General features: G+C 41.8%; 1 protein-coding gene across 3 annotated transcripts in view; it reads right to left on the reverse strand.

Moving 5' to 3' along the window:
• Nucleotides 1-5,158: 5,158 nt before the first annotated feature.
• Nucleotides 5,159-24,300, reverse strand: part of CSGALNACT2 (chondroitin sulfate N-acetylgalactosaminyltransferase 2) — a 50,709-nt gene continuing 31,567 nt past the window's right edge. For all 3 annotated transcript variants that reach the window (XM_039340746.1, XM_039340747.1, XM_039340748.1), the window contains 6 exons: nucleotides 17,609-17,825; nucleotides 16,079-16,180; nucleotides 14,068-14,246; nucleotides 9,967-10,061; nucleotides 8,133-8,214; nucleotides 5,159-5,665 (listed from right to left, as the gene is read on the reverse strand). In XM_039340746.1, coding sequence (XP_039196680.1) covers nucleotides 5,373-5,665; nucleotides 8,133-8,214; nucleotides 9,967-10,061; nucleotides 14,068-14,246; nucleotides 16,079-16,180; nucleotides 17,609-17,825 — 968 coding nt within the window. In that variant the 3' untranslated portion in view covers nucleotides 5,159-5,372. The remainder of the gene's footprint in view (nucleotides 5,666-8,132; nucleotides 8,215-9,966; nucleotides 10,062-14,067; nucleotides 14,247-16,078; nucleotides 16,181-17,608; nucleotides 17,826-24,300) is intronic.

Consider the following 24,300-nt stretch of genomic DNA (forward strand, 5'->3'; position numbering starts at 1 on the left):
TACATTGTGCGATGTCATGTGATGTTGTGAGTTTGACATGTCTATTCTAGATTTTTTTTAAAAAAGTTACAAGTCTCTTAAATTAACTTTTACCATCGATTCCGAGACACACTGGCCTGGTTTTGCATCAAAACATTTCTTTTCGTAAGAAATATTAAACTTTGTATAAAACGTGCCACAGAGAAATTGGATGTATTATGTTGAAATTGACACAACCCCACATAAAATGCAAGACAAATATGCCACCTAGTGGAGAGTGGGAAAAACACATTATTGAAGGTCTGTGTGTGTGTGTGTGTGTGTGTGTGTGTGCAAAAAAGCTGCAGCTGTTAATCCCAGATTCTACTGAATGAAATCCATGAACAGGGTTTCTAAACCGTTATACATTTATTTTATTTTTTAAAAAAAAAATACTTTTAAAATTAAGATATATCAAATTATTTCTCAGGAACAGGATTTAACGATTAAAATTACAAGTCAATAAAATTACAAATAATTTGTAACTGTTTATTATTAAACCATGAATAAGAATTTTTTAAAAAACTGTTTTATTTGTAATTTATTTTTCTTTGTCTTTTCTTTTTTTTACGAATTATCACAACTGTACTTATCAAAAGGATAAATAAAATTACAAATACGCCTTGCTAGGAAAGCTTTCAAAGACACTCAAAAAATCCTGCCTCCCTAGATTTAGGTGTGCAAATTTGTCTCCAAAGGTTGCCAGACCATTATGGGAAAAGTCCAACCTTCTCTTTTCAAAATACACAAACACACATACACACACCCCCTCCTAAAGATAGAGGATTTTCCAGTTTGCAAACAGGAAAGCTACATATAAAATAAAAATGTTTCAGAACAACTGCTCTGGGCTTCGCTCTTATTAGTATTCATTAAAGCAGCAACTTTGTTTTCTATTTGGCTTCCTTGCAAGGCAGAAAAATGACGTGGCTACTTTAAGAAGCATCTCATTAAAACTTTTAACTATTGGAGTCTTCTTTGCACAGGAGCCTGGGGGGGGGGGTGGAGTGGAGGCCGTATGGATAGTCCTTGACATACAACCATTTGTTTAGGGCCTGTTTGAAGTTACAATGGCACTGAAAAAAAAGTGACTTTTCCATTCCCCATTTTTCAGAGACAGGAACAAGCTTACCTTGTGAGTAAAGCTGGAAAAAAAAAACCCAACTCCTACAGATGAAGGTTCTGCTACAAATTGGAGCAGCTGGTTTTTGAGCTTCTCTGTCCAGTAGGACAACTTCTGGTGGTAGTCCCAATGGAGCTTTGGCTTCTCCTTCCCCACGAAAATCAAGTATGTTCTTTTTTAGGAAGAGAGTTCAGGAAACAGGACGAGCTCATTTGTAGCAATGGCTTCCTAGTTGAATATAAATCCTTCCCTTCCCCACCCTCCAGTCAGAGCTGGAGAAGCTTCTTAGATGAGAAGCGAAGGGTCTTCAAAGGAAAAACAAGAAAGTCCAGTTGCATCCTGAAAAAAAAATCACCTTTGGGACAACCATGACTGAGAATCTCCATAGATGCTTTCTAGTTGAGATAATGACTTCCTGTAAGACATCCCACGTCCCTTCTAGCCCTGTGATGCTAGCATTCTATGGTCTCCAGCTGTGGCAACATTAACTGCAGGTGCACCACACTGTAGCTTGCTGGGGAAGCAGGTGGCTGTATGACTCTTAGTGTGGAGACTTTCTAGTCCCTATAACTCCTCCCTTTAAAGGGAGTCATTGTCTTCCTTTGACTATCACCAAAGCCCCTGAAGGCAGGACAAGAAGCAACGGATGGAAACTACTCCAGGAGAGAAGCAACCTAGAACTAAGGAGAAACTTCCTGACAGTTAGAACAATTAACCAATGATCAACCTGCCTCCAGAAGCGGTGAATGCTCCAACACTGGAAGTTTTTAAGAAGAGACTGGACAGCCATTTGTCTGAAATGCTGTAGGGTTTCCTGCCTGAGCAGGGGATTGGACTAGATGACCTCCAAGGTCCCTTCCAAATCTGATTCTATTCTATTCTATTCTATTCTATTCTATTCTATTCTATTCTACTCCATATTTTATATTTATTCTAGTTTATTCTATTCTATTCTACATTCTATTCTATTCTATATTCTATTCTATTCTATTCTATTCTATATTCTATTCTATTTTATTCTATATTCTATTCTATTCTATACTTTATATTTATTCTATTCTATTCTATATTCTATTCTATTCTATTCTATTCATTTCTATTCTATTCTATTCATTTCTATTCCATTCCATTCCATTATCTCTCTAGTTTATCTTAGAATGTCAAAAAACCTTACCTTGCACGCCAGTCTTCCACTGACGATGTTATCCATTCAGTCGTGTCCATCTCTTGACGATTTTATGGGCCAAGCATCTCCTCAGCTTCCAAACTTGAACTCCTTGAGTTGTTCTATCCTTCATTAGTACAGGTAGCCCTTGACTTACACTAAGTGACCCTTTGAAGTCGCAACTACCCTGAAAAAGTGACTTTTCACCATTGTTCACACTTAATGACCGTTGCAGCGTCTCTTGTGCTCCCAGGATCAAAATTTAGACCCTTGGCAACGGGCATGTATTTATGACGGTTGCAGCATCCCGGGGTTGTGTGATTCCCCTTTTGTGACCTTCTCACAAACAAAGTCAACGGGGAAAGCCAGAGTCGCTTAAACAACCAGGTTGCTAACTTAACAACTGCAGGGATGTACCTAACAACTGTGGCAAGGGAAGGTTGTGAAATGGGGCAAAGTTAACTTAGCAACTGGCTCGATTAGCAGTGGAAATTCTGGTTCACTTGTGGTCATGGGTCAAGGGCTACCTGTATTCTAATAACATGCTACTTTTTTGTAACAGCAAGACAAACTGTCCCTTACAGTAGTGGCCAAAATTGTGGAAACCTTTTGGGAAAAGTGTATTTTTGAGGCTGGATGGCTAATAATAACACCACTTTTTTTGGGGGGGGGGAGTAGTACCATCAAATTATATATCAGTGGAAAGATAATTTAATCAAGAATGCAATGCCACAAAGTTTGTTCAATTATCTGTACAGTATTCTATGAAAAGGTATAGCCAAATAACCAGAAAAAGGAAACACAACTTGCTTAGGTTGATCTCAGGTAGCTTTCCTTCACCTGATGGTAGCCAATGAGCGTGAGTGTTTAGAGAGCCAATCGGGTGTCATCTTGTTTTGGCAATGAGCCAATCAGATCACAGTAGAATCCAGTTATTGACATCTTATATTAAAGCTGAGAGGAGGACATTGGTCAGTGTGTTATGTGATTGCTATCAAGTTGGTTGGTTTTTTTTCGTGTTCTTTCATTGAGTGAGCTTGCAAAACGCAATAAAATTAAAGTCATGGTTCAAAGAGTTGACTGGTTGTCCCAAAAGCGATGTAAAATAGTATTATGAAGTGAACAAGGCTACAGTTATAAAGAAATTAGAAGAAAAATGGGTGGAAACGTAACCAAAGGTGGCATTTCTACTGTACGTTTTCCCCAAAAGGTTTCCACAATTTTGGCCACGACGGTATAAGTGTGTCTTTGGGTTCATTGTCTCAAGGCAAAAGGCTGTCTCAAAACATTCCTTTACCAAAATGACAGCTTATAATCAGCCAATTTCTTTAAAAAAAGGGTCACCGCCCATTCTCACAAACTGGCTGTCATGATGTCAACGCTGCTAATATTCAATATTCTTGCTTTGACACTGGCCTCACAAGCGCCAAGAATTTGGCCCTACTTTGGTGTGGCTGTTGGTCTTTCCCTAATTCTCTTCTCCCAGGCTGAACTCCAAGCAAGAAACCAGTCGGATAATAAAAGAGAGGAATATTCCATTTATTTATAAAGACAAGACAAACAGCAAGTCCGTTACATTCTCTCTGAGTCAGATAAGTGATATTTGTTCTCCCACCACGTTATATAAAAGCAAACTACATGTTAAAAAAAAGGAATGGGTCCAAATAGTATACGGTTATACTTAGACAGAGGAAAAACTCAAAATCTGTTTTCTTTGCGTTTATCCAGGAGAGTTCTGGTGTCTCTTGGACATATCCTGTTTGAAATGGATCGATTTTCAAAAAGAAAAGGGGAAAAAAAAAACAAAAGAGCATGATTCCACTTTTCTGCCACTAGTGTTCATTCCAATTCAGCCTGAATAAGTGGACTTGTGTGCCCAATGCTAAAGAATATGAAAAGGAGAAAAGTTAGCAAGGTGGCTTATGTCTAAAATACTTTCTGATGCTCTCCGCCTCGGTCGAGTGACAAAAAAAAAACAAACACCGCTACTTTCATCTGAACGGGATCAGGATTTGAACTAATTTCATCTCTCGCTCCTTCTAGGTCCCCAAGCAGGCAGAAGAAAAGAAAGAAAAAAAAAAATGGCCGGTAGCTAGGATAAAGCAAAACAGCGTATAAGCTCGTGTACAATCTGCTAAAAGTTACGGTACGGCGACTGTATCGTAAACCCTTCCACGGTCTTTTTTTTTTTAATTTCTTTTTTTTTAGACACTTGAACATCTGGATTTGTTGGAAAGTTGATAAAAGGCAAACTCAGCGGTTCTAGCTGCACGATGTACAGGGCACAATCTCACCCCATTTTTTTTTATTTTTATTTTTTGCCTCTTCCCATTGAATGGATACATACCGTGTCTGTTCTAAAAAAAAAACCAAAAGAACAACAACAACAACAAAAAAAAAACCCAGAAGGAAACACCCGGGAAAATGGAGAGGTGTGTAGATCCCATACCTTCGCCAAGAAGGCAGGTTGATAGAACCAAAGCTATGAAAAAAAAAAAAATGGACAATGGAGCAGATGGTGCCTTCTTCTCCCCCCCCCCGCCCACCCCACACGCACCGTCCGACTGGTAGAAGCCAAGGGAAAGACACCCTTTTGTGTGAGTGTGCCGACTCCGGTAAGGTCCGTGGTGACGCCTGGCCACAGAAAGAGATCTTTCAACTGAAAGAGAGAGAGAGAGAGAGAGAGAGAGAGAGAGAGAGAGAGAGAGAGAGAGAGAGAGAGAAGAATGGAGGGATAGGAAAGAGAGATGGAGGTAGGGGAAAGAGAGAGAAAGAGAGAGAGAGGGAGAGAGGAAAGAGAGAGAGAGAGGGAGAGGGAGGGAGAGAGAGAGGGAGGGAGAAGAAAGAGAGAGAGAGGGAGAGGAAAGAGAGAGGGAGAGAGAGAGAGGGAGGGAGGAAAGAGAAAGAAAGAGAGAGAGGGAGAGGAAAGAGAGAGAGAGAGAGAAAGAGAGAGAGAGAGAAAGAGAGGAGAGGCACTGCATGTTTTGTAAGCTGAGTTAATTAAGGCTTCGGAACCAAACCTGGTTCATAGCAGCTAGTCTGAAAGTTGCACCGGAAGGGATCGGTCTAGCCAACAGCTTCGCTGTTCGTCTTGTAGGCCTGCGTGCGTAGGTGGGCTTCGATCTCCTCCCGGAAGACAAGCATGCCGAGGTGGGAGTGAGAAGCCTCGTTCATGGCTTTCGACTGGATGCACATGCGGTATTGCTCCGGAGTCAATTCGTCCGCGCAGTGCTTCTCGTGCCAAAGGTGGAAGAGGCCGGGCACGGGGGTCCGGACCACCATCAGGTTGCTGTGCAGGTACTTCCGGTAGAGGTGGACATCTTCTCCGCCCCACCCTTTGACTTCCAGGTCAAAGCCTCCTGGGGGAAACCAGAGAGAAGGTCAGAAGAACCTTGGTCAAGGGGAAAGTCCTTGCGCTGAAGAAAGCCACCCAGTCCTGGCCTCCCTCCCCCAGAATTTCTGAAGAATTCTGACTGTTCCCAAGGGAAGGGTGAGGTTCTTGTAACACAGTGGTTCTCAACCATTTTAATGCCGCGACCCCCAACCGGTCGTAAGTCGAGGACTACTCAACCGGTCGTAAGTCGAGGACTACTCAACTGGTGCAGCCCCGTTTGCAGAATGGGACTTTTGGCAGGCTCAGCAGGGCAGAGACAGCCTGGAGAATTCCTATTGGCTTTTGAAAGCCAATGGAATTAGACTCTATTCACAAGAGTCTATTCTATTGGCTTTCAAAAGCCAATAGAATAAAAGGGAGTAGCACAGCTAAGGAAAAGGGGGGAAAAAATGGCGGACTGCGTTGTTTGGCGACCCCCGTGAAATGGTCGTTCGACCCCAAATGGGGTCCCGACCCACAGGCTGAGAACCGCTGTTGTAACATGTTTCTAAGTGACTAACAATAAATGTTTTGGTTGAAACTATTCAGGTGTGGTTCTGGTTGCTTGCAGCTTCAGCAATACCATAATATGTACGAAGCCACCGTAAAACGTCTAGCAATTATATTTGGTGATTTTTTTCCTATATCTTTAGTCACTGATTCTCTCTCTTTTTTTTATTTAAAAGTTTTATAAATTTATTACAATATAAACCCCCACCCCACCCCTTCCCCCCTCCCCCACTTCCCAAAGCTGGTTACAGGATAAAAAAAAATAAAATAAACAAACATAACCTAACTAACATAAACCAACTATACTATCAAGCAAAACCATAACACACTTTAACTCCTTCTCCAAACAAATATTAACAAATTAAATCAAAGATAATAAGGTAATTATAACTATTAATGATTATCTAAAATCGACTCAAAAGCAAGATAATACTTTTCAATCTCATATTTCTTCTGAATGTAATCAATCCATCTTCTCCAAACCATAATATATTTTTCTTGTGATTGATCCTTCAAGTAGGCGGAGATTTTCGCCATTTCTGCTAAATTAGAAACTTTAAGTACCCATTCTTCCAAAGTAGGCCATGAATTTTTCTTCCAATATTGCCCCACCAATAGTCTTGCAGCTGTTATAAGGTTCAGCATAGTCCCTGATTCTTGATAGAGAAGAATATTTGGTCCTTGGTGCTCTCTGAGCTTGGCTGTTTTCTTGAGGACGTTTCATTACCCAACTAGGTAACATCATCAGTGCTAGAAGAGAGAGTGGTTTGTGGAGAGAAGGAGGAGGAGGAGGAGGAGGAGGAGGGCAACGACTGTGGGTTCCTTGATGCTCTCTGAGCTTGCTTCTTTTCTTGCGGATGTGTCATTACCCAAACTAGATAGCATCATCCACGCTACATGTTCAAAGATTGAACACCCTCTTGTGAAGGGACGGGATTCAATGGTTATAATTCTACAGATTTAAGATACTATAGAATGTTTTTAATACATTATGTGCTCATTTACAGATGTGTAAGAAAGGTTATTATTCCTGTTTGTTGAAATAATATGTTAACATTTTGTTTTGTGATCCGTTTACTTGCCATTAATAAATATGTCCAAGAAGGGGACATATATCTGCACGGGGTCATTTTGAAAGAGCAAACATGGATGAACATTCGGACATTTACCGAGCAAACGCTGTGCTTTCCAATTTCACCTATTCTGCTGCAACGCATCGCAATTTATACGGAGGCATGAATCTAAATGGCTCTTTTGCTGAAAATTCTGTTGAGCCACAGGATGGCACCAGTGTACAAAATAGAAAAAACATTTCAGTTACTTGTGCTATTTCCCATTCATTCATTCATTCATTCATTTTTATTTATTTTTAAAATATATATATAAGTGAACGTGGATGAATATTTCACAAAAGTCCAAAATCAGAATGTGGCATTCAGGAAATCCTGACAAGAATGAATTAATGTACATTCGATTAATAACTAATTAAAAACTCACCCATCCGCGTTTTAGATCAGGGGTCCTCAACCATGGCAACTTTCAGACTTGTGGATTTCAACTTCCAGATTTCCTCAGATAGATAGATAGATAGATAGATAGATAGATAGATAGATAGATAGATAGATAGATAGATAGATAGATAGATAGATAGATAGATAGACGGACAGACGGACGGACGGACCGACGGACGGACGGACGGACGGACGGACAGACAGACAGATAGATAGATATAGATATTAGATAGATATGGATGGATGGAAGCTAGCTGAGGAATTCTGGGAGTTGAAATCCACAAGTCTGAAAGTTGCCAAGGTTGAGGACCCCTGCTTTAGATTAACCAACAGAAAATCAACCAGGTACAATCAGACAACAATAAATAAAACGGAAAGCATTTGGGCTCCATCTCAACCAAAATGAGAAAAAGAGCCTTTTATACATCTTACCAATGGCTAAGAAATCTGTTCGATACTGACACATCATCCCGAAGCCAAAATCTCTCCAGAAGCCAGAATCCTTTTTGTGGACCTGTGACATAAAGAGATGCAGAGTTCAGCTCCTTTGGGAAAGAGCGAAACAGCAAGATCTGAAATGAATCCAGTTCAGCATGCCTGACGGTGAGGATGGAGACAGTAACAATCAATAGACGGGAGAGGTGTTTAGAAGTGGAGGATGGCCTCAAGGCCCAAAGGTGCTTTTGCAAGAGGCAACTGGATTTTTCTTGGTTTTTCCTTGAAGATGTTTCTCTTCTCAGCCAAGAAGCTTCTTCAATCGAAATGAAAATTTTGGGGTAGACAGAGAGTTGGAAAGTTGTTGGGATGAACCAACTCTTGCCATACACACTGCAGGGGCTTTCTCTCCAGAATGAATTGAGGCTTCATTTATATGTTACTTTTCATTTTGGGGAGAAATCCCCTGCATGTATGGCAAGAGTTGGTTCATTCCATCTAATATCTATCTATCTATCTATCTGTCTGTCTGTCTGTCTGTCTGTCTGTCTGTCTGTCTGTCTGTCTGTCTGTCTATCCATCCATCCATCCATATCTATCTAATCTCTTTCTCTGTGTGTGTCTTTATCTATCTATCTATCCATCCATCCATCCATCCATCCATCCATATCTATCTAATATCTATTTCTATCTATCCATCCATCCATCCATCCATATCTAATATCTATTTCTATCTATCTATCCATCCATCCACCCATATCTATCTAATATCTATTTCTTTCTATCTCTCTCTCTATCTATCTGTCTATCCTATCTATCTATCTATCTATCTATCTATCTATCTATCTATCTATCTATCTATCTATCCATCTATCCATCTATCCATCCTTATCTTTCTATCTCTCTATTATCTATCTATTTATATATCTCTCTCTCTATCTATCTATCTATCTATCTATCCATCTATCCATCATTATCTTTCTCTCTATTATCTATCTATCTATCCATCCATCCATCATTATCTCTTTCTATCTCTCTATTATCTATTATCTATTTGTCTATCTGTCTGTCTCTCTCTCTCTCTATCTATTTATCTATCTATCCATCCATCCATCTATCCATCATTATCTTTCTATCTCTCTATTATCTATCCATCCAGCCATCATTATCTCTTTCTATCTCTCTATTATCTATTATCTATCTGTCTATCTATCTATCTATCTATCTATCTATCTATCTATCTATCTAATATCTATCTATCTAATATTGATCTGTCTGTCTCTCTGTCTGTCTGTCTGTCTATCTATCTATCTATCTATCTATCTATCTATCTATCTATCTATCATCTATCTAATGTCTGTCTGTCTGTCTGTCTGTCTGTCTGTCTATCTATCTATCTATCCATCCATCCATCCACCCATCTACCTATCTATCTTTTTTTATTTATTACATTTTTATGCTGGCCATCTCCCCTATAAGGTGACTTTAATAAATAAGAAACAACAATAAAACTGACTCCAAACACAACTGATTTCCCCCCCAAAAATCCACTGAATCCAAGAAAAGTAAAACAAATGGAAACTTGCTTGATGTTAACCTGATAATCTGAGAACGAGTTTCAGGAAGGGTTTCTTACTTTTGCGCATATCCTTTGCGGACAGCCTCTGTCCTTTAAATACCTGGGAAAAAAATCAAGGATGTGTCTGGGAAGGGCCTATCTCCGTTGGCAACGAGGGAAACTTCATTTTCAAAGGTGTTCCCAGAAATTATACACTGCCCGGGTTGCTACTCTCGAGAGTAAAGTTTTTAAGGCTTCCCTGGAGTCTCTTACCAACTGCTGCTCCACTGGAGGTGGCCCATCTTGACTGGCGTAGACAATGGCAGGATTATACAGGCTGAAAACCACTGGATAAAAAACTTTCTTGCCTGTAAAAAAGCCCAAAAAAACGGGAAAGACTTATTACGTCGCGGGAAAGATTGACCAAGGAAAGACATCCACATGTCTCCCGTTGTGTTTTTTTAAAAAAAATAAAAATAACTGTTAAACTATTTCCCAAACACTGCACAGAAGAGTAAATCTGTAGAAAGCGTAAGAGGGACCCTGCAGACAGGATCCTGTGAATGGCTCCTGCTTGTTCTTTAGATTTTGGAGAACATCGTGAGGTCCGAAAGATGTCCTCAAAGAGTTTGTATACGAAGAGGCTTTGATTTCTGAAGGGGTCCAAAAACCTCATGTTGTGACACATGATTTCTACCTGAAAGGTCCTTCTGAAGGTTGAAATGTTGCCCTTGTGACATGGGAGGAAGAGAAGGATTACCGGGAATGGTGCTCATGTCCGTCACAAAGGCCACTGAGCCGGCAATGTCCGAAGGTCCTAGGGCCAGCCAGAGGTCATGGAATGCTCTTTCCTCCCGATCGAAGGGATACCTATTTATCTACTCTCATTTGCATGCTTTGGAAGGGCTAGGTGGGCAGGAGCTGGGGGAAGATGGGAGCTCAGCCTGTTGACCGATGCTCAAGTCTCAAAGCTGGGCTGTCAGCTTTCCGACAACCCCAGCATCTTTAACCACTGAGCACCTTGCCCTGCCCTTCAACATGACTTGCATGTAACACAGAGAGTACATTGAGAGTACAATATAAATTATCTATCTATCTATCTATCTATCTATCTATCTATCTATCTATCCTACCTAACCTATCTATCTATCTATCTATCTATCTATCTATCTATCTATCCTACCTAACCTATCTATCTATCTATCTATCTATCTATCTATCTATCTATCTATCTATCTATCCTACCTAACCTATCTATCTATCTATCTATCTATCTATCTATCTATCTATCCTACCTAATCTATCTATTTATCTATCTATCTATCCTACCTAACCTGTCTATGTATCTGTCTGTCTGTCTGTCTGTCTATCTATCTATCTATCTATCTATCTATCTATCTATCTATCTATACTAACCAATCTACTTATCTATCTATCCATCATCTATCTCTCTTTCTGTCTGTCTATCTGTCTCTGTATCTGTATCTGTCTCTCTCTATATCTATCTATCTATCTATCTATCTATCTGTCTGTCTATCTATCTATCTCTTTCTCTATCTATCTATCTATCTATCTATCTATCTATCTATCTATCAAGACCAAAGACATCCAGTCTGAATACAGAATAACAGAATTGGAAGAGACCCTGGAGATCTTCCAGTCCAACCCCCTGCTCAGTCAAGGCCATGGTTTTCCCAGTTGCAATGTATGCCTGTGAAAGTTGGACCATAAGAAAGGCTGAGAGCAAAAAGAATGGAGGCCTTTGAACTCTGGTGCTGGAGAAGACTACTGCGAGTCCCTTGGACTGCAAGGCGATCCAACCAGTCAGTCCTAGAGGAGATCAATCCCAACTGCTCTTTAGAAGGCCAGATCCTGAAGTTGAAACTCAAATACTTTGGCCACCTAATGAGAAGAAAGGACTCACTGGAGAAGAGCCTGATGCTGGGAAAGACTGAGGGCAACAGAAGAAGGGGACGACAAAGAATGAGGTGGCTGGATGGAGTCACTGAAGCAATAGGCGTGAGCTTCAATGGACTCCAGAAGATGGTAGAGGACAGGAAGGCCTGGAGGAACATTGTCCATGAGGTCGCAATGGGTCGGACACAACTTCGCAACTAATAACAACAATATGTCCACTTTTTAAAAGCATCAGCTGCAAAGGTAGGCCAGCTTCTTGGGTTCACAGGTACATTCTGAGATGTGATAGCTCTTTCATCCAATTTACTTAGTAATGTGATTTTTTTTCAGCTCTCCCCCCTCCCCAATCAGAACTGCAACGTTGGAACGAAAGAGCGAAATAAGAAGCCTGAAAAACAGTTGTTTTTTTGACATGAGAAATATAAAAATGTTGGGATGGTTTATATAAAATAAATGTTTTCTCTGGGGTTTTTTTTGTTCTTTTTTTTAAGATATGAGAAATGTAAAAGTGTTGGGATGGCTTGTCTGAGACAAAAGATTTAAATACTTAAGTGTAACCAATTTTGAGAAAATCTTAACCAGCAAGAATGCTTTGAATATTGTGGGGAAAACAAATTTCAGTAAGAATTTTGTAAGCAGGATCGATGGCGAGGCAATCAAGATGATCAATTAAAAAAAGAAGCTTTATATTGAAGTGGTTATTATTTCCAGAAACATGAGAAAATTGTCTATATTTAATTGTTACGTATTCAAACAATAAGAACTGTTATTAATTTAAGGTTGGCAAAAGAGAATATTATTGGAAGAAGAGAAAATCAAGCAAAGCCATTATATGGGACTGTAGAATTACAGAAATTAATTGTTATTGATTGTTCTTTTAAATCAGCGGTTCTCAACCTATGGGTCGCGACCCCATTTGGGGTCGATCGACCACTTTTCGGGGGTCACCAAAGGCGGCGATCCGCCATTTTGTCCCCTCCGGGGGCGGCGGCGCGCCTCCGGGGGGGTGCCGCGCATGCGCACCACGCATGGGGGCGGTGGCGCGCCTCTGGGGGGGCGCCGCGCATGCGCACTGCGCATGGGGGCAGCAGCGCGCCTCCGGGAGGGGGCACCGTGCATGCGCGCCGCGCATGGGGGCGGCGGCGCGCCTCCAGGGGGCGCCGCCGCGCATGCCGCCGCGCATGGGGGGGTGGCACGCCTCTGGGGGGTGGCGCCACGCATGCACACCACGCATGGGGGCGGCGCCGCGCATGCACGCCGCACGCGGGGGGGCATGCACGCCGCGCCACGCATGCGCATAACGTTTGTGTGACGGGGGTCGCCGTCACACAAACGTTGAAAAGCGCTGTTTTAAATACTAACCCAGATGACACGCTGTTTACCAAATATTCACAAAGTGGCTGCTTACAACCATGGAGTATGCTCAACGTATGCTCGCAAAGTAGCCATATTCTTTTTTTTTTAAAATTGAAAAGTTTTATAAAAAATTACAAAATATACCCCAAACCCACCCCCCCTACCCCCCCTACCCCCCTCCCCCACTTCCCAGAGCTGAATACAGGGTAATAAATATAATAATCGTAATCTAACTAATATTAACCAACTATATAGATAAACAAATATAATGCGCTTTAACTCTCTTTTAACACGAAGTAAACAATTTAAGAATAAACTTAATCATATAAACAAATTAAAATCCCAATTTATAAACAACACAATATCATAAAATTTCCACTATACTAAACTAATAATAATAATAATAATAATAATAATAATAACAACAATATTCTAAAATTTATTCATAAAATAAATGAAACTTTTTAATCCCATATTTATTCTGAATATAATCTATCCATTTTCTCCAAACCAAAACGTATCTTTCTTGTGAATAATCCTTCAAATAAGCAGAAATCTTAGCCATTTCTGCTAAATTTGACACTTTAAGCATCCATTCTTCTATAGTAGGCAAACAATCCTTCTTCCAATATTGCCCTACCAACAGCCTTGCTGCTGTTATTAAATTCAACATCAAATTAATTTCCTTAACATCAAAGTCTACTATAATACCCAACGTAGCCATATTCTATCATGAAAAGGGAGTAGGTTCCACAACCCACTAAGACACTTGGCACCAGATCTATCTCAAACACTTCACAAAAGTGTGCTGGTGGGATTGAAAGACCCCACCCTCGAACCACGTGCGGGCAAAAGTGTTCCACCTCATCCAAGGTCACAGAGGACCTGTGGATCCACAGGAAATCTCGCAAACTAAGAGGGTGCTAAAAGTTATGGATTAGTAGCAGATCACCTCTCTGTTATTACCATCCTTATTTTTATGATGTGGGTGAGAAACCTTAACTAGGTTCCAAGGAAGTTGGGCCTTATGACAAAGATGTCGAGCAGGGACCATGTTGTCCATCTCTTCTCCGTCCCCTTTAAGGTGTAACGGGAACCTACCTGGCTCCGTGTTCAGGCGGCAGCTATTCAAGAATTCCGCTGTGAAATAAATATCCACGTCGCAGAAGAACATCAGGACTTCCCCTTTCTCCCAAGCTCGGGCACCCACATCCAGGCCTTGGCCACGGTTGAATTCCTCATTCAGAGAGACCAGGGTGTAATTATGGAAGTCAGCCTCTCTAACAAGAGAAAGAATCCAAAGTTGGAGACATTCAACTTCTTGGCTCGTGGCCCATCAGCTCAAAACAATACCCTGAAGACCGATTGTTCGGCCTAGTTCGATTCTCACTGGCTCAAAGTTGACTCAGCCTTCCATCCTTCTTTCTGAGGTCAGTAAACTGAGGAGCCAGATTGTTGGGGGGCCAGAGGCTGACTCTGTAAACCGCTTAGAAAGGGCTGTGAAGCTGGAAGGGCCCTTGGAGGTCTTCTAGTCTAGCCCCCTGCTCAAGCAGCAGACCCTACACCATCTCAGTCAAATGGCTGTCCAGTCTCTTCTTGAAAACCTTCAGGGATGGAGCACCCACAACTCCAGGAAGGAAGCTATTCCATTTCACTGTCAGGAAATTTCTCCTTAGTTCTAGGTTGGATGACTCTTTCATGATTTTCCATCCATTACCTCTTGTCCTGCTCTCAGGTGCTTTGGAGAAGAAGTCAGTCACCTCTTCCCCTGTGACCGCCCCCATCATGTACTAGGAGACTGCTCTCGTACTGTTGAAGACGGATGACACTTTTGTGAAACTGCGTGGCAAGATCAGGAATGATAGAAGGGCTCCTTCATAGGAGTACAGGAAGGTGGACAATGTAGAAATTGACCTTCTAGACCAGACAGGTTCTGCATTGTCCACCTTCACAAAGTCCTATGAAGAAGGGTCCTTGGTGTTCTCTGAACGTGGTTGTTTTCTTGAAGACATTTCATTACCCAAACTAGGTACCATCATTAGGTCCTTGGTGTTCTCTGAACGTGGTTGTTTTCTTGAAGACATTTCATTACCCAAACTAGGTACCATCATCATGCTAATACTGATGATGTTACCTAGTTGGATAATGAAACATCTGTAAGAAAACAAGCAAGCTCAGAGAGCACTAAGGACCTTACAGTCCTCCTCCTCCTCCTCCTCCTCCTCCTCCTCCTCCTCCTCCTCCTCCTCCTCCTCCTCCTCCTCCTCCTCCTCCTCTGTCACTATCCAGTCTCTTCTTAAAAGCCTCCACTGATGGACCACCCACCACTTTTAAAGTCATTAGATCAGTGATTCTCAACCTGTGGGTCGGGACCCCATTTGGGGTCGAACGACCATTTCACGGGGGTCGCCAAACAAGGCTGTCCGCCATTTTTTCCCCCTTTTCTTTGGCCACGCCCCTGGCACCCGGTGATGTATAAGTGGTTGGGGGTCACCACAACATGGGGAACTGTATTATGGGGTTGTGGCATTAGAAAGGTTGAGAACCACTGCATTGGATCAAGCTCAGTTCAAGAGATTTTTTTCACCGTTCCCTGCGATTAATGGAAATTATGCTTAGTCTCCTGCAATGTCACGGAATAATTTCTTTCTACAGTTTGCTGCCTTCAGTTCTGGCAGTGGAGGATTCACCTCAACGAGATGCGTTACTCAAAGAAAAAAACCCACCCACCCACCCCTGTGTGCAGAAGGACCCAGTCAAGACCAAAGGCAGAATTGCTTTCTCTTAACAGAGGGTTTTATTCTGGGCTCAGAGACTTCCATCTGCGCTTTATACACGAGGTGACTCAACAGCGAAAAAAGTGCGTCCGTCTTAAAAACTGAGGACTGCGTTATTTTGTACGGGAAAAAAAAAAGCAAAGAGACCTCTTGCCAAGATCCACACCAGCCCAGCATTTTCAAAATAAAGGAAGGAAGTTAACTTTGCCCCTAAAATGAAAGCAAAACGGATCACAGATCCTTGCTCGGCCTCAGAAGGAGTTCTCCGCTGGCCAGAGACGCAATCCGCTTTCCGTTCTTGGTTTCCTGTCCTGTCGGAACGTCTTGGAACTCACCTCGCAACCGATTGTAAGATGCTCTTGACTTCGGAAAGTCCTTCCTGTCCAAAATAGACCACGGTGAGATGAATCCGCTTGTCTTGATTAATGCAAACATCCCTGGGAGCAAAAAAGAAGAGTTTTTTTTTTTAAGCGAGTCGGTGACTTCTTCGGAAAAAGAAAAAAAAAGGTCCGAGGATCTCCTCTATCAGCCGTAGAAGATTTCAGAAATCTCCCAACGGATGGATCTAGCTGAAATCTCAGAAAGATCTTAACTCACTAGGGCCGTTCAAAAATCATCTGAGAACAGAATAGAATAGATTTCTGCATAAGTTATCTACTTGCAAATACAGATTGGACATCAAAACGCGAGCAGCAAAAGGCTGCTTGGTGTTTGTTAAGAAGCAGACAGGATTGTTCCGTGGAGGAGTATGGAGTCTTAGTCAAAGATTAATTTTTGGATTTTATGTTGTTATTCTGAAACATCAAGGAGATTGCCAACATGATAAACAGGATTATTATTTTTTTAGCAACAGCCTAGTGGTGTATTAATTCCAGGATTTTAGCATTTCAATAATGTAACGTTTTAGTATTTTTCAAGATTCTTTCTAATTGTTAATTCATGCCATAGGTTAGTATACCACTGTCTCCTGTTGTCTCCTCTCCTCTCCTCTCCTCCCCCTCCCCTCTCCTCTCCCTTCATCTCATTCTCTCCTCCTCTCCTCTCCCCTCGTCTCCTCTCCTCTCTTCAGCTCATCCTCCCCTCCACTCCTCTCCCTTCATCTCTTCCTCTCCTCTCCCCTCATTCTCCTCTCCCCTCATTCTCCTCTCCTCCTCCCCTCCCCTCCTCTCCTGTCCTCCTCTCCTCTCCCTTCAGCTCATCCTCCCCTCATTGTCTTTTCTTTTCTCCAGCTCACCCTCCACTCGTCTCCCTTCATCTCATCCTCTCCCCTGTCTGCTCTCTTCTTCCCCTACCCTCATCTCCTTTCCTCCTCCTCTCCCTTCAGCTCATCCTCTCCTCCCCTCCTGTCCTATCCATCTCATCCTCTCCTCTCCCCTCATTGTCTCCTCTCCTCCTCCCCTCTTCTTTCCCCTCCTCTCCTCCTCCCCTCCCACTTCCCCTCATCTCCTTTCCTCCTCTCCTATCCATCTCATCCTCTCCCCTCATTGTCTCTCCTCCTCCCCTCTTCCTTCCCCTCCCTTCCTCCTCTCCTCTCTCCTCTCCTCCCTCTCCCCTCATCTCCTCTCCTCTCCCCTCATCGTCTCCTCTCCTCCTCCTCCCCTCCCATTTCCCCTCATCGCCTTTCCTCCTCTCCTATCCATCTCATCCTCTCCCCTCATTGCCTCTCCTCCTCCCTTTTTCCTTCCCCTCCCTTCCTCCTCTCCTCTCTCCCCTCATCTCCTCCTCTCCTCTCCCCTCATCGTCTCCTCTCCTCCTCCTCCCCTCCCATTTCCCCTCATCGCCTTTCCTCCTCTCCTCTCCTATCCATTCATCTCATCCTCCCCTCCCCTCATCCTCTCCTCTCTTCTCATCTCTTACGGACTTACCTGAAATTTTGCATGAATTGTGCAAAAACCTCTGTCCTTCCCGCCAGAGGAACGATGATGTTGATCATCGACCGGAAGATGTCCACCGTCTCTGTCTTCACTTTCATGAGGGGACCAAATGGGCGGAACAGCGAAACGTGTCTGTACTCCATTTCGTCGGCTTTCTTGTAGAATAATTCATACTGGGAGCCTTTGTCTCTCTCCGTGCGGTAGTAACCTTGAGGACAATTCCAAGAGAAGAGGAATCGATTCAAATGACAGATTTTACAGGCAGCCAGAAAAGGCTGGGAAACACGTCCTGGCGCATTTCCAAAGGAAATTTGCCTTACGACTGTTTTTCATATTGATGATTGTTGCAGCATCCCCACGGTCAAAACTGTGTGCTTGGCAACTGACTCATATTTATGACAGTCACAGCATCCCAGGGTGTGTGCGTGAGTCACATGATTCCCTTTTGCGACCTGCTGACTAACTTCACACCCTCAATGATTGGCTTAACAACAGCGGCAAATTGTAACATTGCGGCAAAATTCACTTAACAAATGTTCACTTAGTAACAGAAATGTTGGGCTCGTAAGTCAAGGACTATCTCTATACAGGAATCTCCTCAACAAAACCAGCCGACTAACCACGGTTTAAACATTTGCAACTTAGCATGAATTATCAATCCGGGCCTTCATACATTAAACCCGGCTTTTATAAAGACTTGGGATTAGAATCCAGCCAGGGTCCGTATTTTAAAAACGCCCTTAAAAATTCAAGAAAAAAAAATGAAAAGTTCCATTTTGCAGGTCGCAAAAGAAATATGTCATTCGTACACACAGGAGTATGTCCGTTTCAAGGCCTTTTACCAAACTGGGTAAAATTTTGGGGTCAAATCTTGCTTGAAAGACGGTTCTGCAAAGCAGCTCAAACGTTTCTTGCTACTTCAAAATTAAGGGAAAGGTTTTTTTTTTTTCTTTTCCAGAAAACGTGACTCGCCCGTTGTAAATTCTGGCATGCAAAAATACAGCACAGGGTGGAAAGTTTGCATCGCGTGTGCTCGCGGCCCAGTTTGTGTGCGCGTGCGCGTAAAATGTTTTTCCCCTCCCTTTTCCCTCCGGTCCACAAACCAGAAAGGTTGGACACCTCTGATTTAGCCGGAAGGTTGTTCTCCAGGATCGGTTTGAGAAAGAGGCAATTGCCATAATTTAAGTGTTTTTCAAACTTGGTGTCAACGCTGCTAACGTCGGATGTTCTTGCTTTGACAACATATGGAGATGCAGCCATTTTCCTTCTTAAGTTTTACTCTTAGAATTAAGAGTTGGAATTAGATGATACTGGGGAGAGGGGGAGGAGGAGGAATGTGCATGGGAGTTTAGTTAGACATAACAATATTGCAACTGGTGTGAGAACCAAGGTTTTTTGAAATAAGAGATGATAAGAAATGGCCGGGCTGGAGAACTGGAAGGAAAGCCTGCATTTCAAACTAATTGGAGAATGTGATTTATGACTGTTAATTAGAAGAGGAAATTGTGCTTGATACTATGTGCTCAGGGGAGGGTAATTCAGATTTTGGCTTTGACTAAGTAGGTGCCGATGCTACTTGAATAAAGATTCTTTAAGGTAAACAATGCCTCGAAGTTCTTATAAGAGTTTCATCCGTCGGAACCATGACACTTGGCAACTTTAAGGTGTGCGAATTTCAACTCACTCCTGAGGTGTGGATAAAATCTTAGTCATCCTATTAAGTGCAAGGAAGCATTACATAGATTTTAGATCCATGGGCTGCAGGATAGCTAGCCAAGTTTGCTGAAATCTATGGTAGATGTCGAGTTGGGGAAGACTTAAAACAAACTATGCTGACTTGTAACATGAACACCATCGCTCACGCACACAACGGCATGTTTACTGTAAGTAAACCAAGGTGGTCCTCGCATACGGCCGCAATGGAGCCCCAAAATTTATGTCGCTAAGCGAAACATTTGTTAAGTGAGTTTTGCCCCCCCCCCAGTTTGCGACGTTTCTCACCACAATTGTTAAATGAAAGACTGCCATTAGTAAGTTAAGTAACACGGTAAAGTAAAACTGTGATCTCCTTTGATTTTGCTTGTCAGGTCGTAAAAGGGGATGACATGACCCCGAGACACTGCGACCATCATAAATATGGGTCGGTTGCCAAGCGTCTGACTTTTGACCACAGGGATGTAAGTTTGAAAAAAATGGCCGTAAATCACTTTTTTCCAGGGACGTCGTAACTATGAACGGTCACTAAATGAAACTGTTGTAAGTCGAGCACTATCTGTGCAGTGTGGAGATCGACTCTAACCTCCAGCCTAACCTCCAGGAATGCCACTTTTCTGCAGGTTTTTAAAAGAGGCGTTTTATGGTGCTCCTCATGCATCTTCTGAACAACAGGGAAAAATGAGTAACATAGAACAGTGGAATGAATTTAAGACCGGCAATAAACTTCAATGGGCTTTCAGATAAGCTGAGGGTTTGTTTCAAGAATTTAAATTTAATCAGCACCACAAAGGCTGCAAAGAACTGTGCGGCAAAAAAAAAAAACCATCTACGGTTTGAGGGCAAAAAGTTTCCAGGAAGAATTTTATGAACGGTCCTTTCACACACTCAGATCAATTATAGATGGAGGGATAAACGTCACTGGAGATAGGAATGGAGTGCTAAATTCAAATTTATGACAAAGCCATTCAAAGGAAAATCTCCCTGAAGGATTTTCTGGTATATGGATACGCTGGCTGTTTAAAGATGCTTAGAGACTACAGGAAAAAAAAAAAACAAAAGCAAGCAATTGCGATTTTTTTTTTTCCAGCTAGACATGAAACATCTTCAAGAACTGACAGAAGGAAGAGAAGAGAGGAGAAAGGAGGAGAGGAGAGGAGAGGAGTGGAAATGAGAGAGAGGAGAGGAGAGGAAAGGAGAGAGGAGAGGGGAGGGGAGGGGAGAGGAGAGGGGAGGGGAGAGGAGTGGAAATGAGAGAGGAGAGGAGAGGAGAGGAGAGGAAAGGAGAGGGGAGGGGAGGGGAGCTAAGAGGACAGGAGAAGAGAAGGGAAGGGAAGGGAAGGGAAGGGAAGGGAAGAGAAGAGAAGAGAAGAGAAGAGAAGAGAAGAGAAGAGAAGAGAAGAGAAGAGAAGAGAAGAGAGACCCAAGTGGCTGCATAATTCCCATGGCAGGGTACATCTGATGATGTTAATTCTGGCATGCAAAAACTTCCTGTCAACTGGACACTCTGAATAAGAATTACAAGATTTGTTATCTAGCATGAACATTGAACAAAGCAGAACATTGAACAAAGCAGCCGAGACATGCCATGTCTTTCCACCGCTTATCAAATCCTTGTTCTGTTCCTTCTTTGTCACTTTCGGGTTTTAACAAACTTTTTTTTTTTTCTCCCCTTTTGGGTTAGTCTGTTCAGTAAGCCCTCAAAAGCATTAGCTAGGATGCAAGATAAAACAGCAAATGCGTTTTTAAAAAAAAAAAAAAAAAAAAAAAAACCCACCCAAATTAAGAGAATCACTCTTTCTCCAAAGAGTTATGATTTTCTGATTTTTGAGGGGATATATGTCCATGTTCACCCCAGTCCTAACATCAGGTAATTACTTAAGAATGAGGTGTTCTAAATGTCTTTAGTGCTTTGGCAAATCTAGTATGTTTCCCAAATTATCTTTTCCCCCAAGCATCTATTTATGAACTGCTGAGTATTTGGGCTGAGGATTGGGTGAATGGAGAATCCATATTAATTTTGTTGTTATTGACAAAGAGAGGGAGGGAGGGAGGGAGGGAGGGAGAAAGGATGGATTCTAGTTAAATTAGAAGAGTGAAAAAAACAAAACTAGGAAGGAAGGAAGGAAGGAAGGAAGGAAGGAAGGAAGGAAGGAAGGAAGGAAAGAAAGAAAACTTTCTTTCATAAGAGAAGGGGAAAGGAAAGGAAAGGGGAAAGAAAGAAAAGGAAGGAAGGAAGGAAGGAAGGAAGGAAGGAAGGAAGGAAGGAAGGAAGGAAGGAAGGAAGGAAGGAAGGAAGGAGAGGGAGATGGCTAACTACTCTAGTTAAATTAGAAGAGTGCAAAAAACAAAATTTGGAAAGAAAGAAAAAAAGAAAAAGAGAAAGAAAGAGAGAGAAAAAAAGAAAGAAAGAAAGAGAGAGAGAGAGAGAGAGAGAAAGAAAGAGAGAGAGAGAGAAAGAAAGAAAGAAAGAAAGAAAGAAAGAAAGAAAGAAAGAAAGAAAGAAAAAAGAAAGAAAGCAGGCTATAAAGCAGGAAACTCTGAGCTCAAGAACCTCTGTTGGATATGTTTGCTACCTTTGGTTATATGTAAAAAATTAATAAAGGGATATGATTTCAAAACAACTTAAATCCTGGAAAGGCTTGGAAACCTGAAGCCAAACTTTGCTTGGGGCAATTGGACTTTTTTAGCGTGGTGTACACTGTTCCTAAAGTTTAAATCCTTGAAATTGGCATTAAAACACACCAACAGATCAGTCAAAAAGAGTTGACTTGGTCAGGAACATCAAACAGAGTAGCTAATTGTTGACCAGGAAGGGGGAATTTCCTGTTTCTCTGAAACAAGTCAGTGGGTGTTTCAACTAAATTACAACACGCTAAACCTCTCATCCTGTTGAAATCTAAAAAAAGGGGAAGGCACAATTACCAGGTTGACCCACGAACAGTCTCAAATAAGCCGACCAAAACGGGTTTAAACGGTACCACTTCTTCACTCCTCACCACTAAAGCTATCAAAAGTAAGGAGCTCAGGGTTGGCCAAAGGAAGCCGTAAGTTACAAAACTGACTGCTCTGAAAATTCACTGTTTTCCCGTAAGAATTGAAATAGCGATTTAATAATACCTGAACCCCGAGTCTGAAAAACATCTGGCCTTGCCTGGTTTTGAGCTCCAGGCTTTTTGTCATAGGAAATTACACTAGGAAGCCAAGCTCAGTGCACAGAGAACGTGTCCTGGGTATTTAAGAATGAACCGCATGAACGAAAATGTTGTAATTCAAGAGCGTGATATTCAGAGAGGAGTGGAATATCAACCAGCATCTTAAATAACTACAAACCTGCAGATATTTTATGCCTGTGGAGATCTGGAGGATCTGACCTCACATCTTGGAAATGGTCCAATGCAATCTCCACCATAAATATTTTCAGTGAGACAATAAAATCATGTTTTACGAGTGTGTTTTAGAATCTAAGCGGCATCCCAAAGAGAATTTCTCCATCCTGCTGTCTGAAGAGCTAGTAATCAAGTGAAGCTACTACTATGAGGTCTGTGGGGTTTCTCAATCATCCAGGTCATTGTTGTCCCAAAGGTAATTTTTCCCAAAGGCAACTGGACTTTCTTGTTTTGTTTTTTCCTTTGAAAATATTTCACTTCTCATCCTAGAAGCTTCTTCAGTTCATGGATGAGAAGCGAAACGCTTTCAGAAGAAGAAAAAAACAAGAAAGTCCAGTTGTCTTTTGGAAAAAGCACCTTTGGGATTACCTGTCAAGGATGAAACTTTGGCAGCTACTGTACATGCCTCTGCATTTCAACTTGCCTTCAGATTAAGGTGGGGGGAGAGTGTTACTTTCAAGTGGGCTAGATGGAGAAATGAAACTTCTACGATTCAGCTGAAGACAGTGACAGCCTGAAACCTTTTCAAGGACACCAGAACAGGTGCCGATCAGAAGCTGTTCTGGATCAGCTAGTTATATGAGAACTATATGTTAGAATGTTTGGCATTTATTGGGTTAAGTGCTGTCTCCTTAAAAGATGACTTATGGGTAATGTAGTTTAGCTATTCAGTAAATCCCATGTTAACAGATCAGTAGGAGGGGCTACTAAATTCATCACAGGATATCCTGGCTACGTGCCAGTTTAGAATGTCTTTGTCTGAGATAAATATGGGACCACCAAAGGACACACACGGTCCTAATTAACTCTAGATGTGATGTGAAGGAATTATTGATTTTTTACTATTCTGATCCTGAACTAAGATGCTTCGTAATTCAAGCCCAGACAGATGACTCAATAAAGATAATCGTAAAACACATATTTATTCAGGAATACTTGGTCAGAACTCACCAAGTAGGTAAAAAAATCAATAATTCCTTCACATCACATCTAGCATTAATTAGGACCATGTGTGTCCTCCGGTGGTCCAGAACAGAAGCAGAAGGTTCCCATAACAAAGTGAACTTGTTTATATGGACTACATAAGACTATGTAAGACGCTGGGGGTTTGGCTGGGAAAATTATTGGTGTTGGAGCCTCAGAGTTAGTTTTGTTTCAACAGTACCATACAATGTATTCAATAAAGAGTAAGATTTTCAGAGACAGATTGAACCTGGAGTTTTATTTTTTATTCTTGAGCTGGATGTTGACATTACCACTATAAGCTTCTTAGAAACCAGAAAAACCAACTAGTTAAGCTGTTTCACACCTCTCTCATGTACTGGTCTTGAATAGTTGTCTTCTTTGAAGACATATTCTACCTTAGTTTCAAAACGCCAGAGGCAGCTGAGAAAATCCCATTTATTCATGTGTCTCAGGCAACTTAAAAGCATTTAAAGCATTAGAATTTACTGACTATTAACATGAGTCACTGTCTGGGACCCAGCTAATGAACTGGAGGAAGAGAAGCAGAAGATCAAAGAATGATGACCACTGTGTTTTGCCAAAGCAAACTGTGTGGGTCGTTAAGTAGACTCAGCA

The sequence above is a fragment of the Crotalus tigris genome, unplaced genomic scaffold (genome assembly GCF_016545835.1).
Source record: "Crotalus tigris isolate CLP2741 ecotype Arizona unplaced genomic scaffold, ASM1654583v1 scf7180000017753.6788120, whole genome shotgun sequence".
NCBI lineage: Eukaryota > Metazoa > Chordata > Lepidosauria > Squamata > Viperidae > Crotalus > Crotalus tigris.